General features: G+C 39.3%; 1 protein-coding gene across 3 annotated transcripts; it reads right to left on the bottom strand.

The window, feature by feature from the left end:
• Positions 1 to 117: 117 nt before the first annotated feature.
• On the bottom strand, positions 118 to 27,256 carry yrk (Yes-related kinase). Of its 3 annotated transcripts, none has more exons than XM_042505975.2 (13): positions 27,074 to 27,256; positions 15,418 to 15,461; positions 13,509 to 13,769; positions 12,255 to 12,357; positions 10,942 to 11,040; positions 10,670 to 10,773; positions 10,188 to 10,337; positions 7,911 to 8,066; positions 5,684 to 5,863; positions 3,329 to 3,405; positions 3,057 to 3,210; positions 2,753 to 2,884; positions 118 to 2,139 (listed from the first exon to the last, which is right to left on the bottom strand). In XM_042505975.2, exons 3-13 carry the CDS (start codon positions 13,744 to 13,746, stop codon positions 1,931 to 1,933), a joined length of 1,602 nt encoding a protein of 533 aa, XP_042361909.2. In that variant the 5' UTR covers positions 13,747 to 13,769; positions 15,418 to 15,461; positions 27,074 to 27,256; the 3' UTR covers positions 118 to 1,930. The 3 variants fall into 3 exon arrangements, with proteins under 3 accessions (XP_042361909.2, XP_042361908.2, XP_087946407.1); XM_042505974.2 differs by lacking the exon at positions 7,911 to 8,066 and adding an exon at positions 9,001 to 9,165 and having other exon boundaries at positions 27,074 to 27,246; XM_088090281.1 differs by lacking the exons at positions 15,418 to 15,461; positions 27,074 to 27,256 and adding an exon at positions 9,001 to 9,165 and having other exon boundaries at positions 13,509 to 13,767.

The following is a 27,256-nucleotide window of genomic DNA, read 5'->3' as shown; positions in this document are numbered from 1 at the left end:
GGAAATTATCATTCAGCCTGGAGTAGGTTACATGTTACAGCACCTGTCTTAGATATAACACGAGGAAGCATCAAACAAAACATATCTAAATACTAGAAGAAAAAAAAACACGTCATAACCCAGAAAAGATATTTGATCTTTATTACAATAACATGACAGGATAATCTCATAAAGTCACATAAAGGTTACACTCTAGATTTAACACTATCCTTCCAAGGTCCTCTGACACAGATGTATCCCCTTTATGTGTAACATTTCACCCTGCCCTCCCAATGGTTGAAAACTGTATACATGTTAGCTAAATATAGAAGTGACGCACAGACACAGTATCTGAGTTAAATTAAAACAGCAAAAGAGACAGTTCATACAAAAATTGTCTTAAAAATGATCAGACAAACAAAGAGCATTCCTTACCATCTCTCCTCTCAGACTTTACTAACAGTGTTAAAGGCACTTAAAATCTAAAACAGCTCTTCACAGCCCCTTTTCACAGCAGACATTTTGACATGTTACAATAAAATCACAGGTGTGTTTCACAACATTAATGACAGCTGCATTCCACTTAAGAGAGGTCCTGGTATTCTGCATGCTGGCTCACTGCAAACGCTTACTGGGAAACTTAAAGGAACTGAGCCATTATTGATGTTATCAGTTTCACCTGTGCTTTTACTACTATGTCAGGCCAAAATGTCTGCTGAGAAAAGCTCTATTTGAGGCACATGTTATCTGAAGTCAGTTCCCTGTTTCAGGTGGACATTAATCAGTTCAACAGCCGTTTGTAAAATTTCCGTAAGAGGATTCATCGTATTAACCCTTTGAAGCCTGACCAAATTGGTTTAATTTCTCTCAGAAACATGGGGAGAAGGCAATGAGCAATTTAACAAGACATGGAATATAATTTTGCAAAAGCAAAAAAAACACAAAAGAAACCCCAAGAAAATTACATATAAAGCACTGAAAATTGAAACATATGTATTTATTTTATAATTTTCCTGTAACATATTTTTAAATATACAATTATTATAATAATAAATAGAGCTTTCTGGACATTTTCCCTATTTTTTTGAAAATGCTTTTCTAATAATCCTACCCCCTTTTTATAACTAGTTTTCAAGTAATTTTCTTTCTTTAAAAAAAATCAATATCTTGCAATTTGTGGGACATTTCTTGCCAAGTTGCTCATTGTTTTTTCCCCCATGTTTCTGAAAAAAATCAAACCAATATGTCCAGGGTTCAATGGGTCAAATAGCTTGTGAAAGTCGTCCAAATACAGACAACTGAACAAGACGTGAGCTGATGTCGATCCAGATTTCAAAGGGTTAAATCTTACAGTGTCTGCGTGCATATTCTATCACACCGGTTCATGAGGTTCATTAACTGCTGTCTGAAACCTGTTGCACCTTTGATCACATCTGTATCAACGTATTTATTGCTGTTTGGCCTGCTAAAAAATCACTCTTCTCAGAGGCTGATATCAAAGGACCTGAACATATATGGCAGCTGAACAAATCATGTACCAACTCGACTTCCCCCCACCTCAACACAACCATCTACATCTTCTTTCAGTTCCTTGTTGTCATGGTTACAGAGCAAAGCAACATTACTGCAAGGCCTGATCAGCAGAGCTCCGACTCTTTAACACGGTTGACTGATCTGTCCTGAATGGGCTGCAGTGATCAATAACCAAAAGGGGGAAACTGTCTTTTAACAATGAAACAAGGCAATGATATGTATCCTGATGTGTGTGTGTGTGTGTGTCTTTGTGTATGTGTGTGTGTGTGTGTGCGTGTGCGTGCATGGCGCAAATACAAAGAAGTATGCATTATGACATGCCTATCAGTGTGTCTGTATGTATACATCCATGTCTGCCTGTCTGTCTTTCTGTTTGTCCGTTTATTGCTCATCATCTGTCCGACACTCGTGTGTGCCGTCACAGGTTTTCTCCGGGCTGGTATTGCGGCTCTGTGGCGGTGAAGTAATCCTCCAGGAAGGACTGCAGGTACTCAAAAGTGTGCCTCTCATCGGCCTCCCGCCTCCAGCACTGCACCATCAGTTCATGGAGCGAGGCGGGGCAGCCCGGGGCACAGGGCATCCTGTAGCCCCTCTCCACCTGCTCCAGCACCTCACGGTTGTTCATGCCTACAGGGAGTGAGGATTGAGGAGGGAGGAGGGGGGGGGGAGGGGGGAGGAGGGATGTGGACACAGAAGAGTGGGAGGAGGATTCAGAGAAGGACGGTTAGATAAAAAAACAAAACATATGTGGCTTCACTGAATTTTAAAACAGCCACAAACTGGCACTAATCCTGATCACAAGTCTTATCTATTTTAGGATTTTATTGATATATTTCATGTATTTAATTATTATGAATTTATTAGGAATTATTTGTTTGATCATTCCATTCATTTCATTTTATCCCCCTGTGAAGCATTTTGGTCTAATCTATTGTTTTTAAATGTGCTCTATAAATAAATGTGGCGCGACATGACTTGAATCTATTGAACTTTTTTTATTATTACTATTATTAATATTTGCCCAGGTTTCAAAGGGTCAAGGACATACAGTAAAACCAGGAATGTTGAAAGGTTGAGAAGGCAGCTTGATCTATGTGCAAATTTGCAAAGCAGGGTCTCCCTTCCCTACTATCTACTATAAAAGCACGTTCAAGAAAGGCATTAAAAGCACTAAACTCATTAAGTGTTGAAAATGTGAGCAAAGGACAATTATGCTGAACAAGCAGCTATAAGCCAGTACCTGGGTATGGCACCCGTCCCTTAGTGATGAGTTCAGTTAGTAGGATGCCAAAGCTCCACACATCCGACTTGATGGTAAAGCGTCCATACAATGCAGCTTCTGGAGCCGTCCACTTGATGGGGAACTTCGCCCCTGAAACCATAGCAACACAGTGAAGATGCATAATCATATAATTAGGATAGGTTATGTATAAAAATATAGGCATGGAGGCAGAGGCAGACACTCTTAATCATCACATTGTGAAAGCGCAGCTCTCGTAATCTTTCTCCCTCATACACGCTCACTTAATATCTCATGCTCTTACCTTGTCTGGCGGTGTACTCGTTATCCTCGATGAGCCTAGCCAGGCCGAAGTCGGCGATCTTGCACACCAAGTTGTCTCCAACAAGGATGTTAGCTGCCCGCAGGTCACGATGGATGTAGTTCATCCTCTCGATGTACGCCATCCCAGCTGCAATCTATAAAAACAAAGACAGGAAAAAAACTGAGATACACAGTGAAAGAGTGTGTGCTTCCTTTAAGTCTGTCAGTGTGTGTGTGTGTGTGTGTGTGTGTGTGTGCGTGTGTTTAACGTACCTGTGCAGCCATGTCCACCAGCTGAGGCAGCTTCAGACTCTGACCCTCCCCATCTTTTAAGAAGTCCAATAAACTTCCTGAAAAAACAAGATTGCAGAATCATGACTGACCAGTCCCTATGCTTCCTGTAGTCAATTAACCCTTTGAAACCTGAGCAAATAGGGTTGATTTCCTTCCAAAAACATGGGAACGCACAAAGAAATGACCCCAAAAAGACTATAGTAAAAAGAAAGAAATTAGTAACAAGTAAAAGAGAATTTCCTGAAAAGTAGAAAAAGAAAAAGAAAATAACCTGAAACAGTGCTTAAAAATCATATAATGTTGTAACAGAATGATGTAGTTATGATTATAAAAATACTGTAGTTTTTCCCTTGCTTTTTCGTGTTTTTCCCCATACATCTTCCCTAGTTTTTAAAAAAAATAATTTCGTAAATCTACTAATTTCTTGCAGTTTGTGGAAAATTGTCTTACAAAGTTGCTCCTTGCCTTTTTTCCCATGTTTTTGAAAGAAACTGCATACATTTGCTCAGTGTTCAAAGGTATAAATACTTGTGAAAGGCATTTGAAAGCAGCACAAGAAAAGTGATGTTGCAGGTTTCAAAGGGTTAACTCATATCTGCTATTTCACACAAAATTCAGACAAGTTCCTGTCAGACAGATAGATGTGTGTAAATTCTTTGTGACACATTTAAGTAGATAGATGTATTTCAGTTCCTTTTGCAAGAGTACATTTTAATGCCAAGTTTTGTCTTTATTTTTAGTTTTTAGTGAATATTGACAGAATGTGTCACCTGTCCCCAGACCACGTCCACAGGGAGGTCAAAGGTCACAGGATGAAAGAGAATCCCTGGAGTTTTTATTTCAATGTTTCGCCCAGCAGGGAGGTGTGGGGGGCTTGAACTCTGCTCCTCCAAATTACAGTCTCCCTGATCACTGGACCATCCCTCTGCAAAATGTTTACTGCTGGCTAAAGGCTTTGACTGTTTAGACAGTTTAGGATTTTGTTCCTGTTTGTTAGTTTGTCTATTTGGTACTCAACAGGATACCAGCAAATATTGGCCATAGCCAAAAACGGTCATGGTTGGATACCAAAGCCTGGGACGTGGTTATGAGGCAGACGGTGATGTTGTTTCCACATCTAATAAAGGTCAGGGCGAACCCTCTCTGACAACCAGGGAATATTGATCATATTATTACTAAAAGTGCGTTTTTCAAAATACATTTTAATGACAGTTTGTTTGTTTGTGCAATGGTTGTGATCAGATGGCCACAGTATGAGATCCATGCCATGTCCAAAGACTAGTATTACTCAGCTGCCATCTTTTAAATATAAAAAATGTGTTTATGCGATTTATGTATATCTAAAAGTCAGTTATATTCCTGTCTCATCATTTGTTTTGTTGTGTTTGTAAGAGCCAAAAGTCTTATCCAAACTGTCAACGCACATGGGAGAAGTATTCTTCAGGTCTTTGTGTCAGAAAGGCAGGTGACATAACATGAAGACCAAGTTGTGCTGGATGGGTTAACCCTTTGAAAACTAAGCAAATTGTCTGGATTTCTTTGATAAAATTTGGAAAGAGAGCAATGAGCTACTTAACCAGAAATGACCTAAAATAACCAAGAAATCTGTAAAAAGGTATTGGAAAATTACCTAAAAATAATTAGAAAAAGGACAATTAAAAATACTAACAATCAGATGACAATAACCTACACATAGAGGTAAAAATAAAAAAATATATATAATTTTTGTTCTATAACATAATTTTAGTTTTTTGATAAAACCTAATAATCCTTCCAGACAATTTTCATATCATTATATTCTCACCTTTTATTATATATATTTTATTATTTTTTTTTTTTCAATTTGCCAGACATTCCTGGCCAAGTTACTCATTGCCCTTTTCCGAGTGTTTTTAAAGGAAATCAAAGCAATTTTCTCAGGTTTCACAGATAATGCTTGTAAAAAGCACCTGAATGCAGCATGACAAAACCAACGTCGATCCAGGTGTCAAAGGGTTAAGCACAGGAAACTGCACAACAGTCTCTTCTCAGCCACCATATATGTAAATATTAAGTCATATTAACTTTGATTTCAATGTTGCAAGGACGCTCGAGAAGGACATCCGCCTGACAGCCAGGTAACGTCATGGATGTCTGCACAACATTCATTTTGTAGCTCTTTTGAACTGTAACAGGACTCGAGTTTTTTTAAAAAAATGGTTGGAACAGGTGAAATATTTTCCAGATTCAGGATTTTCAGATGCAGATTAAGTGAAGTTCTCAGGAACTGCAGTGCAGCATGCAGTGATTCATACTATATCTACACTACATCACAGGTGTGACAGTTTACTCAACCTTGGCTCATGAACTCGGTGATAATGTAGATGGGCTCCTCAGACACGACAGCGTAGAGCTGCACCAGCTTGTCATGGCGGAGTCTCTTCATGATCTGAGCCTCCTCAAGGAACGCCTCGGGGGACATGGTTCCTGGCTTCAGAGTCTTCACCGCTACCTTAGTGGTACCGTTCCACATGCCTGGCATAGAGACAAGGAGATGTTAACACACACATGGTACATGGAGACGTACTGCACATACACTCTGGTGTACTGGCAAGGTAAAGGCTATATATACACATGTAGACACAAACACCCACACATGCAGATATAAATATATAGATGCTGTAACAAACACACATGTGGTCATACTTCTGGTGCATGCAAATGTTTTCTGTTGAGGTGAATAGCATGACATGAGACAGAGTGATGTTAGGAGAGAAGGAGGTTTACTGTTCCTACATCGACACCAGCCATATCTGAAACATGGACAGAGGAAATGGGATGGGAATTCATAAGAGTTTATTGATACTGGTGCCATTATCGATTCTGTTTATCGGCTTCCTTCTCAATTTCTGAATTGATTCCTAATCAATCCCCAGTGTGGAAAACAAGTAGGCCTACACGTGTTTATCAGCACAAATGCAACTGTTTTACTATCTCTGAGTCTGAGCACAGTGTAGATGCAGAGTAGAAAAAAGTCATGCATGTGACAGCACATGATATTATAATAAGATATTTACCCTCGGTAATGGACGTGCTGCTCAGTTGTGAAGCACTTGCACTTGTGCACAGTGTCAAATTCATGGCATTCATGGAATTTAAGGCCATTTTGAGAGATGTTTCAGCATTATGTCATAGTTTTGCAGTACGCAACTGTCAGAAAAACGTGCCAGCATCAATGAAAGGAATTGGTGAGCTCGGAGGCATACGATTCCGATAGATCGGACAATTCTCAACTGGAACTGGTTTTGGATTCCCATTCCTGGACACAAAGCTTGGCCGGCTTCAGGGAGAACCTCTGCAGCATCTTACACACTCAGTTTAAAAGCTCATTTATGCTCAATTTAACATACATATGCAGACACAGATAAAGCCTTCTGTTCCTACTCTGCCTTCATTTTGTCCGTATTTGTGGACATTTTCTGATGAAACAGAGCAGTACCATCAAATTTCCTGGGGGCAGTGTAGTGTAGTTCAACTATGATTTGATCATAAGAGACTACAAAGACATTTGGCAGTATGGGACAAAATATGGTGAAAAGAATTCCCCATCCAAATGTCGAGATGCATTTAATGGCATCATAGACAGCCACCGTCTTCAACGCTTCCTCCGCTAAAAGGTAAATTATCACGACCTCCCCCACCATTGCCTTGTTTATTGTTGTCGGACACTTTTGAGTCTGCTCTACAGTGCCATCTAGTGGAACTATCTACGCAAACGTAAAGGATCCATTGAAGTAAGAGGACAGTGACTTTCACAAAGGTCTTTCAAAAAGCCACATGGCCTTGCAGCCAACGTTTTCCTTGTGGTCACTTGCGGCATTGCAGCAAAAAATCCCAGCTGGCCCATTAAGCATTTTTCCTCAACACCACCATTGGAAAAGAGATATCTATAAAACAGCAGACAGGACACCTCAAACTTCAAAGTCAAATATAAATCTTTCTATTCTGAATTTTTGAGCCATGGAGATTTTACATTTGTAAAGCTTTCCTCAAGTTGAGAAATGAAATTTAAAAACCTGTGACATCATCACATAATAAAAATTCTGAGCTGAGCGGGACCTAACAGGCGGGACCAGGGAAAGAAACACTACTGCGCATAGTAAGTAGGCTGCATACTGTGCAAGCAAAACCTGGAAGCTAGAATATTTTTTTGTCGAATGCCCCTGACAAGCAACTCCTTTGGAATGAATAGGTACCATCTTTGGTCTGGTATCTAGGTGATATTAGAAATTCTGCATTTATAACGTTTAAAAGGGATGTATCTATTTTGTGTACATAAAGGGGTATAAATGAGCGCTTCGTCAGCAAAACTGCATGACAGTTTCAACACAAATTGGTCACACATGTAATTAAAATACGTCACATGGGAATGCAAACTATACTTACAAACACCAATATTAATGACATTTAGCATAACTGACGATCTTTGCTACAGGACAGTAACAGACACTACAAAGGACAGCGCTGGACAGACAGTTCTCCCTCTAAGCCTGTGGAGGGCATCAGATGGTGTCAGTCTCACCCATCCATACGTCCCCGAAGCAGCCCTGTCCCAGCTTCCTTTGCAAGGACAGCGCTTCCCTGTGCACCTCCCAGGCGTCCCGCCCAAGACCCATGGTGAGTGGGGTGTTGTTGGGACAGGGCTTGGTCAGGTAATAACACAGGCCGTCATTAGAGCCTATTAGGGGAAGGAAGTGGGAGGGTGGAGATGAAGAGAAAGGAACAAGTGGAAGTGGGTGATGAAGAATGAGAGAGATGGGTGTAGTGATGGGTAAAAAAATGGAAGAAAGATGGGTGGGGAGATGACAAAGAGGTGAGGTGGTGAGATGATGAATCATGCACATGCAACAACAGGGGAGAAGAGGGACGACTCTGCACACCTGGATGTAAAACAAAGCCATGTTTCTGTCTATTAACTGCTGCTTTCGTTCAGCTTTTTAAAGTATTTGTTTCACTGCTGCAGTTTCAACACACATTAACCCTTTAAAAACCTGCTTGATGTCTTTCAAAAACATGGGAAGAAGTTAGCAGCAAATTAAAGTAAAAAGGTTAGATTTGTTATTATCATTATTATTATTATTATTATTATTATTATTATTATTATTATTTCATTTTTTACTGTACATTTTTTCTTATTTTTTGTTATTCACTTCTAATAATTTCTTTTTTTCTCTTTTCAAAAACTACTAATTGCCTTTTTGGCCATATTTTGAAAATAATTCAAATTAATTTGCTCGGGTTTTAAAGGTTAAATGAATGTGAAAAGCGTCTAAATGCAGCACATGAAAACTGATGTTGTAACAGGTTTAAAAGGGTTTTAAAAAACTAGTATACACACTGTCTATCAGCTCTGTGTGTGTTGGGGGGGGGTTCATTTGTTGCAGGTAGCCATAGTCCAAACAGTACAGGCTGATAAATCAGGCTTTAAAGTGTGTGTTTGTGAGCCTGCAGGTGTCTTTAAACCAGAAGTGTTTACTGATGTTCCTGTCAACTGAACACAGCCAAGACTTAAACGCATTATATGTACCTGCTCATCTTTTAATACTTTATTTTATCCAGGTGTGCTCCCGCTCTCACCTTCCCCCACTGCAACACAGTCCCAGCATTCCTACCCATCCAGACTTCTCCAAACTGGCCGTTGCCCAGTTTTTTAATCAGCTGGAGGGATTCACGGGGAATCTCCCACATATCCTTGGTCTTCACTGATAAATCGGCCAGCTTAGGCATGCCCCGCTTACAGCTGCCAATCAGACGGCAGCATAGTCCCGCCGCTCTCTCTGAGAGAGAGGGAGAGACAAACAAGCAGGCGAAGGAAAAAGAAAACAAGAGGAAAAGAAAACAGAGGAGTAAAAAAGCAGCAAATGCAGAGATAAAAAAAAAAGAACATGACAGGATGCTTATGCGCTTATGCAACTGACAAGTTAACCAAAAGTACAAAGGCACAAGGAAAACTCAGCAAAACAGACATAAACACACAGTCTGAGCAGCATCATGTACAGGTACAGACAAGACAATACAGGGAAAACACAGTTCATAAGAAAAACAAATAAACACTAGCAAAATAAAGAGTCTAAATTATATTTGTGGCCAAATCTCTCAGCTTGCTTTTGATGATTGAGTCATGTCAAAGTCACAAACTGCAGATTATTTGCTATAAAAACGCAAACCACTAGGGGGCAGATTTACACTGACAGACAACAGAGGAAGTGGAGGGTGTGAACCCTGCTTGTTACAACATCCCCAAATCAAGCTCTAAAGGTCACTAATAGTCAGTGGTGAAAGAAGTATGCAAAATCTTCACTAAAGCAAAAGTGCAAGTAAAAGTTCTGCATTCAAAATATTTCTTATGTGAGAGTACAAATTAGAAAAAGTAATAAGAGTATCAAAAGTAAAAGTACTCTCAATTTTATATTTTCCTACATTGGTAGATTGATTTTGTTGTTTTTGTGTCATGCACACATACATGTGCTCAACCCTAATGAGTTTACAAGAAACCATCTCAATATTGTTGCTGTGATCAATTCAACATTCAGATTGAGATATTTACGCAAATTACCTCAAAATACGTACAGTAAAAGTACTTACTTTCCAACACAGGTAATAAAATAACAACACTATGAATCAAGCAGAAAAACAGATTCAAGTCTCTCTTGTAGTTGAGCAGAGAGTGATTGGGCAAAAAACTTTAGATAAAATCTGTGCAGAGAGCAGAAGCTTTACAGCAGCACAACTTTTTTGATATCGAAGGAGAGGCAGGAAAAAAACAGAGAATTAGTTTCTTTGTGTTTATGTATGTTACCTGTGTAGTGCTGGACCAGCTGCTGCACCGTGTCAAACTGAGATCTCGTGGTGATGTAGTAGCCACCGTTGTCTAGTTTGCGGATCTTATAATGTTTGACATGGTCTCCCTTGTTGTCGTCCCAGTCACGGATAGACAGAGAGTAAGCACCTGTGAGGAGAGAGAAGAGGAGAGGAGAGGACACAAGAGGAGAGGAGAGGAGAGGAGAGGAGAAAAGAGGAGAGGAAAGAGGACACAAAAGGAGAGGAAAGGAAAGGAGAGGACAAGAGGAGAGTACACGAGAGGCGAGGAAACAAGAGGACAAGAGAGGAGAGGACACGAGGACACGAGAGGAGAGGACACGAGAGGACATGAGAGGACATGAGAGATATACAGAGAGAGATATTAAAAACTTTCACATATTTAAAGTGGTACGCTTCTATTAAAAGTGTGTGAGTTTGTGTGTGTATGCGCGTGCCTGTGTGTGCATGTAGCTTCTTTACCTTTGGTGGTCTCGCTCTCTCGTATGAGGAAAGTTCCCCTCTGGTTGCCATGGCCCAGCAGCTGTCTCTCCGCATCCTTCCTCCCCATCTTCCCAAAATACCACCTGTAACCATGACAACAACACGTGGGTCACCACAGCAACAGCACACATCCTGTGACCTCTGACATGTCAATCTTTTAGCATAAACTGTCAGTGTAATGCTGCCTACGTAGCTTTTACTCTCTCTCTCTCTCTCTCTGTGTGTGTGTGTGTGTGTGTGTGTAGACTCACTCTTCAGCCTGTATAGAGTCAACAGGAGCTACGTAGTTTGAGGGGATGTAACCCGAGTTGCCTGTGTCCAAAGAGCGAGCCTCCCACCAGTCACCCTCTCTGCAAAAAAAAACCACACACACAGTTTGTTTGATTAAATAAAGAATTAAGTGTAACAATACAGTCAGCTCACAGTTTGTTATGACACATCGTTATTCGGTGCTCTAATTCTAATTTTAACAATGTTGAAATTAAGAGGAAAAATGACACTGTACTATACTAGAATAAAACATGTCGAGATGAGACAGAAGATCAAGAGCAAATGTGTGAACTCTGCAACAGCAGCTCCAAACACCTTCAAACTTGAGCGTCATATGAACTGATTTTTTCCAGTGTAGGACGAGTACATTGTTCAAGAGCATGAGCTTGTCAACATCGCCAGGAGCAGCTGACACCACTGACAGTTCGCAGTGTTAATGGGCGGCATTTAATTGCAGCCTGTGGCATGTAATGTAGGCAAACAAAATTAATTACTGTTTAGGAGTCATAACTGACCTCATTTAAGACATTATTTAGCATTTATAGTTAGCATTCATTTCTCAGTACCTGGTGCATTTTGTCAATTGCAATATCTTATGACACGATGTATTTTCCCACAAATGCAACATCTGTGATTAGATTGCTCAGTTAACCTCATAATCAAGACTGCATATTTTCTCCTTTTACATGGAGTGGTCTTTATCAATGTCGATTTTTTATTTGGTTTGAGTTGCACAGTGCTGCACATATAAGCCATAGAGATATCTCCTCTCTCTCTAATGTAATGGAGGTTGATAGCACTCTGCTTTTTTGGCTCAAACCCCCAAAAATACATTTAAAAACAGCAATGTCTCTTTCTAGAAATCATGACCCGGTTACTCTGTTGGGAGCAGTTTCATGTAAGGACTATTTTCTCTCTGCCAAACTAAACTAACCAGCCATATAATCAGTTTCCATCTACTTGTGGAGGAGAGGCCCACACTCATGACAGCACATGATTTCTTCTGCGCAGTGATACAGTTGACAGATGTAGTTTGGTAGAGAGAAAATAGTTCCTACATGACACTGCTCACAACAAAGTCTGTGGATTATCTTGAGTAACAAGTGACATCTAGTTTCATTATATTACAGAGAAGGCAAACATCTCTACGTCTGACATCCAACACTCAGCAACTCACACCAAAACATTGTAGATTGATAAATAGCTCTACAGGTGAAAGGAAAATGTGTATTTTTGACTTTGGGGTGACCTGTCACTTTAAAAAACAACAGTGTTTGTGTACATTTGTACTTACGTGTTGTTGATGATCTGGAATTTCTCCCCTTTCTGAAAAGTGAGGTCATCTTCAGTGCGAGCATCGTAGTCATACAGAGCTATAAACAGAGTGACTCCACCACCTGCACAAACACACACATACACAGATACACATGAACACACACCACATGACATACAGGAGTTAGCAGCTTCCAGTTAAACCCACCAGTTCCTGCCACTAAACTCCAGATATCATGCAGGGTTTTACTGTTTTAAATAATCTCAAAGAAGGTATAATAAAATAATTACTGGAGTAAGAATTCCTATCATTTGATCTGGCTGTGAAGAGATCCCTTCATAGCCAGATTCTAATCTAAGATATTGGGGGCAAAATCCCCAGTCTTCTACCTATGCAAAAACGCATTTAGTAGTTACTTGTAGTTGTTAGTAGTAAGTTTAAGCGGAGACCAAACGATACAATATCATTACAATACAGAAGTAACAATACAATATTATTGTGATTTTAAACATTTTTTGATATACTGATTATTCCAAAAACATTGCACAACAATTTATGACCTTTTTCAACCGCAAATTATGTCCCCGATAGAAACAATTGTCATCATCTGTTCCAAAAATCTGTCTAAATGATGCTTCTGATGCCTCATATATTAATTAACTGAATTTTAACATGCATTTTTGCACAAAACAAGCACTATGGATTTTGTCCCTGGTCTACTTTTATAAAATTGTAGGATCACTTCAGGGCCAGTGTGGATCACAGAAATGATGATAATGATCAATAACTCCTTTAATATACATATGGGAGCTTTATTTAAGACATTAAGACAGACTGAAAAAATTGTGAGCCTATCCTTGAAAATGTGTCGGGCCAGAGAAGGACTCAAGAAAAAACACTGTGAAGTTTGTCATTATTCCACATGTTTTTCATGTTAACGTAATATTTGGAATCATGTTTTGGTGGTGAAACATGATCATGGCTTAAAACTGAGACTTTTACTGTAGATTTCTCTGATTTCTATAGCACAAAATCTATAGTTTTAGTATAGACACTAATGTCACTGAAGAAGTGCTGGTTCACTTTTCTCAATTAATCTTTTATGACTAACTGTGCATATTAGTATGTACGTTCATTCCAGAGGACCATTTGTATTTGGTCTTACACACACACACACACACACACACACACACACACACACACACACACACACACACACACACACACACACTCACACACACACACACACACACACACACACACACAGAGTCCTACTTGATGTAACTCCAGACCGCTGGTTCGTGTTGGTGTTGGGGAAGATGGTGCTTGATGGAAAGCCCTTGTTGAAGTCGGGGATGGTCTGAGTGGGGTCGGGACAATAACGGCCTGAGGTCAAGGCCGCGGACAACCCTCCATCTGCGTTGCTAGGAGACAGATCTGTAACGTCTACTGCTGCTGATGTTGCTGCTGCTGCTTTGGCGGACTTCTTCTGCTTGCAACAGGCACACCCCATAATAACCAGCACGGAGACAACGTCTGTGAAAGCAAGCAGAGTTAAAGATAAACGCCACAAATTTTTCAATATGTAAACTTCGATTTTCGCTCTCTTCATTGTTGCTTGATGTTAACAGTGATTTAAGCTGTATGCAGTTTATAAAATCATATAAAAGCAAGCTTGTGTAAGTATAACAATCTTTAGTAACAATGTGTTTGTTTAAAGGTTATTTTAGAATAAAAAATAGGGAATATGAATCCAAAAATTAACCTGTTTGAAGGGGTATTCCAGTGATTTAGTATTTCACTCCCTTAAAAAAAGCAGTGGACAAACTTAAAGCCACAGAGGGAGATATATATCGTCTCTTTTAGTGCTAGTACGATTCGCGGCCCATAAGCAGCAAAGCCGACATTTCCCATAATGTAACTTGATAACATCTTTTCTTACCACTGCCGCTAAATAAACAACAATTCCATAATTCCAGTTTCTAACAACAGCTTTCTATTAAAGGGTAGGTTTGGTATATTTCAACCTGGACCCTATTTCCCAAGATTTTGTGTCTAAAACTTCACTGTCACTGCACAAAAAACTCGCTAACATTTGTGTTTTTTTTTATGCAATGGGAAAATGTACAATCAGCATTCTCACCTGGGTCAAATGACTGCTTAGTCTCGTGAGCGTGTTACTTTTAGCTCCTTAACCAGCGAGATATAATGACGCGTCTACACTAATTGATGTCCATTTCCACCTAAACTTCGATCCAAATTAGTCTGCACTAAGTTTAAAGAGATACTGAAAAAAGAAGTAACATATAAAAAGAAGTAAACTCAGTAAAGTTTTCATCGATGCTGCTTTCTACTGTAAACAAAGCACAAACAGAAAGACACACTCATCTACTTCAGTGCTGTGTACATATCTCTCCTCTACTGGCAATGGGAAAGCAGTCTATGACCTATTTTTAGCAGACGTACCTGTGTATGGAAAAGGGGTATATGTGACTAATGGGAACAACAATCAGTTCTGAAACTGGTCCAGTACTGAGTGAGAAAACTGCCATGTGGTGCCCAGGGTGGTTACATTGAAGCCATATTCTGCAGATACTGGGTTAGTTTCAAAAACAGTTGTTCCCATTAGTCACTTAGACATGAAAACACGGGAAAATAGGGTGTAAGTAAACAAACAAAATGTAACCTTTAAACAGTCTCAAGCCTAAGCCGCAGTAACCCTGATGACATCACTATGACATTATCAGTTTTAAGGGCTTTTTTAAAACTCTGGAGATCTTCAATTGCAGAAAACATTATATAACTGTCTTCATGGTGAAATGGACTTCATGTGTAAAAGTGGTGGAATACCCCTTTAATTCCAGAAATTACTACTTAGTTAATTATATTATCACTGCTCGTCAACAACAACAACAAAAAAAATCAAGTGGACTATCATAAGATTCAAAATTAGAACCTGAATTTTTAATGTTACTTTGAATAATGTTATTTATGTCTACAGAGCTGACAGAAAGTGAAAGCAGCACACATCAAACAGCGAACAGGAGGTCACTAAACGAAAGAGAACTATGAGGAGAGAAGTAACAAACTTTATACAAAAAAAAAAAAAACTTAAGTTCCCTCGAGCTGGGGGAGGAAGAGCAGAAGAGGTAAGGCGGGAAGAAGAAGTTAACTTTTTCCTCACCTGATGTCTTCCTCTGTCAGATCATCTGTCAATCACCATCGCCACTGCAAAAAAAAAAGAGGGATGTGGTGAGTGACAAGGGGAGGAATGAGAGCGCAGGACAGGAGGAGATGAGTGGCAGAGCACCGGAGAGGGAAAAGGTTTTGGAGAATGTGAGAGAAAAGGTTCAAGAGCGTTAAAGCGTGAATAAAGAGATGCGTGAAGGGAGACGCGAGAAGACAGAGAAGTTAAAAAAAAAGAAAAAAAACAGACAGCCCGAGATAAGGAGAGACAGAGAGAGATCTGAGGTTAGCCACTTCCCTTTTTGCTTTGCAGTTTCGAGAAGGGGGACTCAGTTATTCTGTTCTCGCTGGTCAACAGCTGAGTGTGTGTGTGTGTGTGTGCGTGTGTGTGTGTGTGTGTGTGGGTGGGTGTTTGTGGTGAAATAAACCTGTAAATGTCATCACTGGACAGAGATAACTGACACAAAGTGACAGTCACTGTCAATGTGAAATGTGTTTCACAAAGATCATTGTGTGCACACATATGCGCAATCCTGACTTCCAGTTTTGAGCGAGCCGCAGGGCTTTAATAGACCGTGTGTTGACAAAGTAAAAGCTGGTGCCAGCATCAAGAGGAAATAACATACAGAGAGGACTGTAAAACACTTGAATTGTGTGCTGGCTTTCCTGATCAACACGAGTCTGGGTTTTTTGGGGTTTTTTTTGAGCATTATATCTTCGGGAAAACAAATCTGCGTACTGCAAAGCGCCTCGCTCCAGGACGTTCTTCAGAGCACCAGGCGACAGTTTATCAGACACACCTAACTTAAATGAAAAGTTTGACATTTTGACTTCGCTCTGGCAGATTTAGATGAGAAGATTCATACCACTGAAGTCTGTACAGTTATTATGAAACTACAGCAAGCACCCTGTTTGCTTAGCTTAGCACAAAGTCTTAAGACATGGGAAATCAGCTAGCCTGGCTCTGTTCAACTGCAATAATATCCACCTACCAGCAGTCTTAAAGCTCACTTACATGTCATATCTTGTCTGTTTCAAATGAACAAAAATTATTGCTTTAAAAGCATACATTGTGGTACAACAGCCTCGCAATTCATGAACGTTGAAATGGTCAGTTTTTGATGAAACTGTTTTGAAGAGGTGCACATTGAACTACAGCTGAAGTTTGCCATTAAATCAATTGACAGTTAACTACTGTTCACAATACTGAACCGGAAGACTTGTATTCTTTGCTTCTCACTCAGAATGAGTTAGTTAATTTTAGTTAATATTTTAGTTAATTTTTTTGCAAAAATGACACCAAAAAGAAACAGATTCCATCTTCAGGATTTTATGCATATCTTTGTCTTATCTGATAGAAAATTGAATGTCTTAGGTTTTGGTATTGTTATTGAACAAAATAGGCTGTCTGATAATGTCACATTGGATTTTAAGAAATTTTGACTGATATTTTTCCCTTTTTTATTTTTTAGATATTTCAATGGATTAGCAGATTAACCAGTAATGAAAATAATCAATTACAGCCCTAGATTAAACTTTATGGTCATTTTGACGAGTGTTGTTTCTAATATTTAGTCTATTGTTACTGATATAATTCAGGTACGCAAAATATTAGACACACATCTCTGTATGATGCAATACAATCTAAGAGCACCACAAACTACAGCCTCCAAACTGACTGTAAAATTGATTCAACATCGACCTAAAAGTATCAACTAAACTGAAAATTATAACCTTTATGAACGTAAAATTTATTGCAGAGCTGCTGTATTAGACAGCATTTGTTTTACCATCTGTAGGTGTTATCAATAAACTGGTAACTAAATGTAGAGCTGCTCTAGGATTCAAACTGGCAACCAGTCAAGCTTGTTGAACTGCAGGCTGCAGCCCCCCACCTCCTGAGGAATGTGAGGGAAGTCACACACAGGAAGAACAATACAGGTTATGGCAGGGAGCGAAAAAAAAAAAAAAAAAAAAGTAAGCAATTCTTTCATTATGAAAGAACACCAGAGCTCCCAGTGAACGGCATCAGGTATCGTCCCATCAACCTGACAAATTCTTCCAAAATTCCACTCAATCTTTAAAAGCCATTATGGGCTACATCCAGGATAGTGGAGAGCAAAATATGCAAAAATGTTACGTGTGCACAAGCCCACGTGCACGCACTCACACAATCATTCACTATCAGGTCAGCCATCAGGAGAGCTACAGGAAGTTAGCCCTGTTAGAGTTTCCTGTCCACCCTTTGGATGGCTCCCCCCTTTTCCTGGAAACTGAGGACAGAGTCCACACACACACATACACACCACGCAGCTGCAGTGCCACAAAACACCCTGAAAACACACAAACACACACACACACACACACACACAACACACACACACACACACACACACACACACACACACACACACACACACATCTTCCTCCCTGCTGCTGGTTTTCTCTTCTGTGTCCACACCCCTCCAACAATAACTTTTCATAGTCTCTCTGTCCACCCGTCCGTTGGACCAAAGCTGCTGACTCTTTCTTTCTAATAAACTTTAGAAACAAGAAATGACAGAGGGTGTAGAAGGAGCCTCCTCCCTCTCATCCTTATCTCACCTCTGACCTTTCTCTCATCTCATCTTTTTCTGCTTTTTGAAGATTGGCAGATGACCTCAGCACAATAACAGGGATAGGTATTAACACACAACACATGCACACACAGTTTGCAGGACAGCCATACAGTCATTGTTCTCCATTAGGTTCCTGTTGATCAAATTTCTGTCTTCCTCTCTGCACACAGAAGGTGTATCAACTCATAAATAGCACTTGATAATTCAGTTAACCAGTGTTTACAGTCAGGAAGCATTTTGACAGTAGTCACACATGTAGCAGGGTGCATGGCCCGCTGGACAAAGGCTTCACCAATCAAGCATGCACAGAGAACCAAAATACACATTTGTGCACCCACATACAGATACACCGTAAAGTCACAAGCTGATCTTACTTTTATAAATCTACAAAACTGATTGCCTTGATAAAAAATAAATAAATATAACTACTGGTTTTAATTGATGCATACAAAATTAAGTAAATACAACAAAGTAAACCTTACAAATAGATATAAAGTAAACATAATGAATAGAACAGTTAAATCAACTTAACTTTTTCAAGGTGATCTGTTTCCTAGATATTTTAAGATCAACTTGTCAGATTTTACAGTGTATATAACCTGCCTTGCTGTAGAATTAAACATGTATTCCTTCACCTTTGTCTGTGCTTTATGTGATATTTAGCTGAACATCCCTTTCAGTCAGCCACAAACATTAAAGGTGCTAGATCAAAGTGTATGTAGTGTATGTGAGTGTGTGGGTGTGTTGTGGTGATACGTGGTATGTTGAGGAAATTAGCGCACTGAACACTTGTTGCTACTGTACAGGGTATTTTTGTATAAGAGTCCGTATAAGACTGCAACCATTGCACCAGAGTTATTTAAGAACAGTTCGAGTTCCTCTTTGCTTCTTGAAACTAAGCAACAAATACAAAGATACAGTATGCAAGACAGACAAACACAAAGCATGCTCAATTTTTGATGAGTTTAGCTGTTGACATGAAGTTTGAAATATGTCATGACCAAGTTAAAGAAATGAAAGCCGTAGTGATATCCATGCATACACAAAAAGACTACAATTTTGCCTTGAAAAGGCTCTTCAGTCTTAATGACTAAAGAGCACCAGAGGTGTCGACTCGAAATACAGGATTTGGATTCGAGTCAGACTTGAGTCACAAATTAAACGATTTAAGACTCTGCTCTAGAGGATCATAAAAACACTGCAGCTTCAGTTGGATTTTAACACCAATGACTTGTTACGTCACTTGGACTTGAGCCTTTTTACTTGAAAACACTTAATACCTTTCCCGAAGCTCGAAAAATATTTATCTCAGATGTATTCCACAAATCAATTTATTTCCTGAGTCTACTAATGTTAACGCTATTCAATCCCTGCAAGTCGCCATTAATTACACAGATCCACTTTGTTTGAAGCAGTCTGACAGCGTGTTGCAGAAGAGAACCATGAGGAGCTAACTCTACATTAGTGAGCGCCAGTGTGAAAAAATGATAGATATTTTGTGTGTGATCAAAACCACGCGTGGTCAACATAAAATTAACATAAAAATTACAGAGGGAAACCCAAAAGCTTCCAACAATTTTGTTTTCACAAAAAAATACAAATTTTAACCCTTGTGTTGTCCTTGGGGTCAATTTGACCCCAAATTAAATCTTATGCCATCAAAATATGTTGTTTATACTTATGTAAACAAGGTCCTAAAACGAAGGGGAAAATGTGTGGTAATGGGTTGGACTGAAGTAACTCTAAAGGTGTAACACAGAATTGATTGACAATTTATACAATATGCTTTAAATGACACTCAAAACAGGGCGGGGTCAAAATGACCCCAGAGGACAAACGGTGTATAGCAATCGGGAGGACATTACAAGGGCATTCAGGATTTTTGTAAATTTACTTTATTATTACTTTGTTGTTAAAATGGCATTACATTTTGTGATGACTTATTTAGGACTAAAAACTGAAAGTTCAGTGCTAGGGACCTTTAAGTCTTTACTTGGGTCTTTACTCAGGACTCCCCTATTTTAACTTGACTCAGGACTTGCATGTCTTAACTTGTTACTTGCGTCTAAACTTCGGACTTGCCAGTCAGAACTTGACTCTGGCCTTAACTTGCAACTTTATTCAGGACTTGAGTTCAAAGAATAGAGACTTACTTCTGACTTGCAAAACAGTCTCTGTCCCAGTTCTGCATGCTGTCTCTCACCTTATCTAAAACGTGTTTAGCCCTCTGAACCAGTTGCAAAAACCTGCCTGCAGTGTGACAGTAAACTGGTCATTATTCCTCCATGATATAACTCCCATTAATGCATGTCTCCTGCTCAAGCATAAAACAAAAACAACTACTTTTTCAATCATTCTCATTACAAAGGTAGATCAGTATTATCTTTGTTGGCTATTTCAAAACTTCAGTTCACTGCTTCCCGTCACAGCAGATTTTTATAGCAGTTGGCAAAAAGAAATAACAAGAATACAGCAGCTTCCTCTGGTGGGGGGACGTGTGATGTTGGTTTGTGATAAGTCTGTCTTTAACAACAGGCTCTTTCACAGCACATACTAATACTTCATCTTTACTGGATGATAGGCATCAGTGTTGGTGAGTTTTTTAAGGGTTGTTACGAGGGCTGTGTTTTTACCCATGTTTTGAAATATCTACCTCCACCCAGTACAATGGAGGTGAATTGAATTTTGTAATTCACAAACTTAACTTATAAAATTCTTTCTACAAAGAAGCGGATTTTAAGAAAGTGGTGGATTTTCCAGAGTGACGGGGAAACTGTCTCTGGAAAGAGTCGTCACTGCTTAATTTTTTTAATGTTATTTCTCTTTGCTGAGAGCACCACAAATCCGATTCACCTCTGTAAATTGCACTGGGTTAGAGGCAAAATGTGGATATCTAAAAACCTGGACAAAACCAAAACTACCTGCATGGATTTTATTTTTAATTTAGTGAACAGACCCTTTGAGAAAAACCTATCACAGAACAACAGTAATGAAAAACTATTTAATTAAATTACTTCAGTAAAAGGAGCGAATCTGCACATATTACAAAATAGTTCTGTTTTTAAAAAATGCACTTAAGTATAGGTAAAAAAGTATTATTTGCAAAGTCTGCAAAAATGACCCAAGGTAAAAGTACTCAGTGTGTAAAATGGCCCCTAACGGTTTTATATTATTATATCATTATCCCAAACGATGCACTGCAGAAACAACAGCTGTAACTTTTCAATAGGCACCAAAGAGCATCTTTTTAGAAAATAACTTTAAAAAAGTAAGTGGCAGTTCTCATGAAACCAATGACCTGCTGATGTTTGAATACACACACTTGTGAAACGGTGGTATAGCTGTCAGTAAAAATTTTGAATCAAAAATCAAAGCATGACCTTCAAATCCAAAGTCTAGAATCGTTGAACTCCTGACAGTATAATAACTAAATATAACCTACATAAAAGGACAAAAAATACTGTGATATACTGTGAAACCACAAGAATCTTTGAAAATAACATGGCACGAATTTTTAGTCATTGCACTACTTTAGAGGAATACTTCACCTACAAATGATCATAGGGACCAAAGGGGGTGGGTCCTTAGTTTTTGGAGATCTTCATGTTGCACTGCCATGTTGATACAGTAGCCCAGAATGGTCAAACCAAACACCGGCTCCAGATACAGCCGTTTGCGTTTTTGCATCGGCCACCACAGTAAGAAGCCCAATTGCACTGAGCAGCACCTGAGTTACACTGTTTGTAATGTGAACATGCTTTATTCAGTGTTTTGGGGGGTTTAAATCATCGGATCAGTTCGTTTTGGAGCAGAAGAGACCTCTGTTGATAATTCGACTTTCAATGAAGACATCCTGAACATCTGGATCTTAAGCTATTAAAATGTGACTTCACATTATCATGTGTTGGATTGGCAGTCTGCGGTGACATGCCAGAGTGCATTCAAAATACATGGATTTTTCAACGGAAACTGCTTTATTCAGTTTTTGACTGCCAATGCCAAAGGGCGTCAGAGATTGATTGATATGCAACGCTAAACTGCTTTATTTGCTATTCATAGCCATTTTAATACCTGCTTTGTTTGTTTTAAAGAAGGAGAGACCTCTGTGGATAACTCGACTCCCATTTAAAACTTCCTTAATAATGAAAACTGAAGAAATTCTATCTGGGAGAGTTTTTAACTGGTTGCAATCTGCAATTCACTGCTAGAAATCACCAAATCCCCCTAAGTTGTATACATTTCACCTTTAAAAGCAACAGATATCTACAGCATATTTGTATAATATCTCCCTCTGAAATGTATACCCAAATAATAACATAAAATAAGTGAATTACAAAATACTTCAGTAGAAAAGTATAAGTACCTCCAAATTATACTTCCCACAACTGCAGAACAGTATATTGCAGTATATAGGTAAACTCTAAAACAATATGAGGAAACAAATAAATATGGACCTACACGGCATTAGCACGCATTCTGTGCACTCTCACAAAATCACAATAACATCACCCTCCATCGTCACACTCGCAAACATCCAAATCCAAATGACACACCCTTTCCTGCACAGTGGACTGCAGATAAGCTGCTCCCAGCAGGGAATTCACTGCGGGAACACAGAGAAACACACACACACACACACACACACACACACACGATTGTTCGGATCTGTTGAGTTTCTGTGCTTTTACACCAGTTCTCTCCAGACTTTCTCCAGTCCTCCTCTTTTCTTGTTTCTCCGTCTCTTTTCTAACCTTTCTTTCTCTCTGACTCGCTCCCTCGTTAGCAGGAAGCCCCACAGGATGCAGAGGGTGAGTGGAGCAGGAATGATAGGACAATGGGAAGCAAGCTGTCACCGAACCCTCACACGCATAACACACTCAGAGAGTACACACACAGAGAGGAGCGGGAGAGAGACTGGAGGGGGGTGGGGGCAATGGAAAAGAAAGGTGTCTTGGTCATCGGGACGTCCTGTTTCCACATGATGTCATCACATCCTCCAGATACAGTGGACTCAAGTAGCTTGTAGGAAGGCGTACATGATTTAAGTTACTGAATATAACCGATCTAATCTGTTTTTTAAGCACTCAGGACCTGAGTCTTCCTCAGATTGCATCAGAGGTTTCATTTGATCTATTTTATTTATAAGGATGACACACATAAATCAACATTCCTGTTAGAAGTCGACAGATTATCGGCCTGGACAATTATCGGCCCGATATTTGGCATTTTGCCAGTTATCTGCGTTTTATTTTAATGATCGCCAATAAAATGAATAAATAAAAGAGGAAAGGCAGTCTGCAATACATGAAAAGAAAGTGTCAGCATGGGAGGAACTTTTACTTTGTAAAACCTCAGGGAGCTACTTTTATTCATTCATTTTTAATTAAATTTTCACTGAACTTTATGAGAAAAAGTTATTGGGAACTTGCTGTATTTGATGTTGAATGTTTTTAGTTTTGATTAAACATTTGCTAAAGGCATTTAAACAAAGTTTTGTGTTTGAATTTGTTATATTCCAAATTCTACATGTCGACAGAAATATTTTCATTTTTATCTGTCGGTTCCAAATATCGATTATAGGTCTCATTAACTACTAATAATTGGTATCGGCCCTGAAAAACCAAAAGCGATTGACCCCTTATTTCTGTAAATGTGCCAGTGTTAGCCATCAGGCTAATATGTAAGATGTTCTGAAACCTGTAAAATGATTGAATTCACATAACAATGGCAGCAGGACACCATAAAGACAGCAACAGCTACAGCAAACAGGAACTCCCAAGACGGAACACAAGTCATGTGAAGCAACAAGAAACAGCAGAACAACGGTGTAAAACAACAGCACAGCAACAACATATAGCATTTTAGCACTAAGTAGTCATGCACACATCACGGAGCAACAACACACACTAAGCATAACATGCAGACATGCAGAGCAGCAACAAGAAGCAGCAACAGACAGAGCAGAGATAAAACACAAGAGTCGGGACGTAGACCTTAATAAAATGTTAAGAAACACAGTTATGGGTTAACATTATGCTCGTGTGAAACACAGGAAGGCCATGCAACACAAAGTTAGGCAGGCTGATGACAGCAAAGCACCTGTTATGACACATTCAGCTGACGCCCTCCTTCCACAGGTGTCCAACATCACACTCCAGGCAGAGACAATCAGACAATGAGCCCCTGGGCCCAGATACACAAAAGACAAAGACCACCTCTTCTGCACAGGAGCAAGACAAACAGACTTTGTGCTGGTTATGCGTCTCTTTTACATCTTTTTGTGGTTTTATGTCTCTTTGCAGTCCTTTTGTGTTTCCTTGTCGTAGTTTTGTGTTTTTTTGGGGGGTCATTTTGTGTGTCCTTGTCATTGTTTTGTGTATTTTTGGGGTTGTTTTGTGTCACATTCAAGTGTATGTATAAGTGTATATGTGTATATGTGCCTCTTTGGGATAATTTTGTGTCTTACTGAGAAAGATATTGTCTTTTTTGGTCATTATGTGTCTCTGAGGTAATTTTGTGTCTCTTTGATGAGGTTTGTTTCTTTTCTTGGTCATTTATATCTCTTTCAAGTCATTTTGTGCCTCTTTGGCACAGTTTTGTGTCTAAGTGAGGTTAGTTTGTGTGTTTTAAAAAAATCTCTGCATATTTTTGACAACTTTTTTGGGGGGTCATTTTTTGTCTCTTTGAGGTAATATGTGTCTTTTGTGTCCCTTTTTAGTCAGTTTGTGTCTCTCTCATGCCATTTTATATCTCTTTGAGATAATTTCTGTCTACTTTGGTCATTTTAAGTCTCCTTGTGGTTGTTTTATGAGTCTTTCAAGACATTTTCTGTCTTTTTGAGGTAATTGTGCCTTTCTGAAATAACTATATGTCTCTTAGGTTTTGTCTTTTTGGTCATTTTGTGTCTCCCTGTGGTGCTTTTGTGTCTCTTTGAGGTAACATGGGTCTTTGTTGTGTCATCCTGTGTCTCGTTTAAGTCTTTTTGTATATTTTTGAGGTAATATTTTGTCTTTTTTGGTCTTTTGTATCTTTTTGTTGTTGTCTTATGACTCTTTTAAGACATTTTGTGTCTCTTTTAATCTTTTTGGGTCTTTGCAGTTGCTTTGTATCTCTTTGTTGTCTTTTTGTGTCTCTTTGTGGTCATTTTCAGTCACTCCCTGGTCAGTGTGTGTTAATTTGAGTGGCATTTTGCAGGTGAGGGCCAGGGGACACTTTGGGCCCCTGGGCCTGTGCCCTGTAGGCCCGTTCAGTAATCCACCGATGACTGCAGGGCTCATCTTAGACAAGCCCTCAACTGTCACAGCCCTCAGCTGCTTGGTGAGAAAGCTGCATGACAACGCTGACATCCATTTTTAACCACCCCAACTACAAAACCTATCTACTCCCCCTTCCTTCCTGCTTGGCCCTGAGGCTAAAGACAGGAAGTGACCTCGTAAAAAGAAACAGGAAGTGATGAAGTCTGGCCTTGGACAGCCTAATCGCGTTTTTCCCCATCCGACCCTCAAAATTCCACGACAACTCCTTCACACAGACACACGAGCCACCTTTAAATGAGTTGCGAAACAAAGATTGATGTTGATAACTTAAAGGAAGGTGGTGTTACTATGCAACCACCCCGCAACCAATCGTGATGAAGGGATAAACACCCACGATCTGACCGCACTAAAGCCACAGAAACACTTCAGATGGACGAACATGTTAAAGAAACATCCAGCCCTGCCTTTTCCTCAAGGTGGTTTCCTGTAGGCGCATTGCCAAATAAATCACAGTTACATTTACTAAAAGCAATATTCTGCCTCTGGAGCCAATTTAACATATTTTGGCACACCTAAGGACTTCAGTCTGAGTTACTTTCTGAATTTATCTGTCGGAAATTTAACAAATATGCAGTACACACTACAAAAACATTCAGTTGATCCCACATGATGCAGTCAGCCACAACCCCTATGAAGAGTTTTTGTTTGACCCTTTGATCTTTTCAGTTTAACAAATGATCCATGACAACAACCTCAACAGATAATCCCTGCCTTTAACCCGTTTAAACTTGAGCAAATGGGCTTGATTTCTTCCAAAAACATGGGAGGAAGGCAATAAGCAACTTAACAAGAAATGAAAATTAGTTAAAAAAAAAAAAAGAAAAAAGAAAAAAAAAGAAAATTAGAAAATTACCTAAAATTTATCAAGAAAAGGGAAAGCCAAAGACAAGTACTAAAAATAAAAAAATAAATATATATGTTCTGTAACATTTTTTTCATATCGTTTTTGGACATTAATTGTCTAATACTCTTATTTCTCTAGCATGTTTCTGTAGAAAATTAAACCTATTTGCTGGGGGTTCAAAGTTAAAATGTTTGTAAAAGGCGTTTAAATGTAGGATCAAAAAACTGATGTCAGTCCAGGTTTCAAAGAGTAACTATGAGCATTTTGACAGAAAGAGATCCCAGTTTAAGCACTTCCTACTAAACTCTGGTAAATTCCACTCTGTCAATATTGCAACGCTGGCTGTTTGATTTCTACACTGTGGTGTCCATCCACCATCAATAGTGGAAGTACTGGTAGCTGCACTTAATTAACTTCTCACAGGCAAACTACCCAAACTTCCTTTTATCTAACAGCAAACAGTCCAAAATTACTCAATTTTCAGAAACACTGAAAAGTGTCCACAGAGTTCTGACTTTAATTTATATACATTTTTTAAAGGCAAGAGTGAAAATACTCATTAAGGTTTGTTTGGTGCGTCCAGTGTCCTGTTACCTACCTAAATTTAGTCAAATGTCTCAGTCTCTTTCACACAAAAATGAACTACAGGCGACTTCCTCCACACACCAAGTACTAAACAGTGAAAACTGTAAAGTAAAACCCATTTGATAAACTATGTGGGAAAACTACCTGTCAATATGTATCATATTTCACCAGTTTCACCAGATTCTCAGTTTACCTGTAAATTATGGGCAGTTCTTCAAAAAACAACAAACCGCTCACTTCAATCATAACACAATAAGTGCATGTATCGTTTTAGAAACAGAGCAGACATACCTGACACAAATACCGTCGTAATCCCGGGGAATCCTGCTGTCCCGAGGCGAGTGTCTGCGGTGACCGGTGGCTCACGGGGCGCACGGAGAACAGTCGCGAGCTACTGTGCTGAGCAAAGTGAGAAGAAGTGAGCGCGCGCCTCGTCCGGATGACTTTAGGAACGGGCTTTAAGCGCGCGATGAA

The sequence above is a fragment of the Plectropomus leopardus genome, chromosome 17, assembly GCF_026936395.1.
Source record: "Plectropomus leopardus strain MGB_pleo_1.0 chromosome 17, ASM2693639v1, whole genome shotgun sequence".
Classification (NCBI taxonomy): domain Eukaryota; kingdom Metazoa; phylum Chordata; class Actinopteri; order Perciformes; family Serranidae; genus Plectropomus; species Plectropomus leopardus.
Note: the sequence above shows the minus strand (reverse complement) of the source record. Positions and strands in the feature narration are given on the sequence as shown.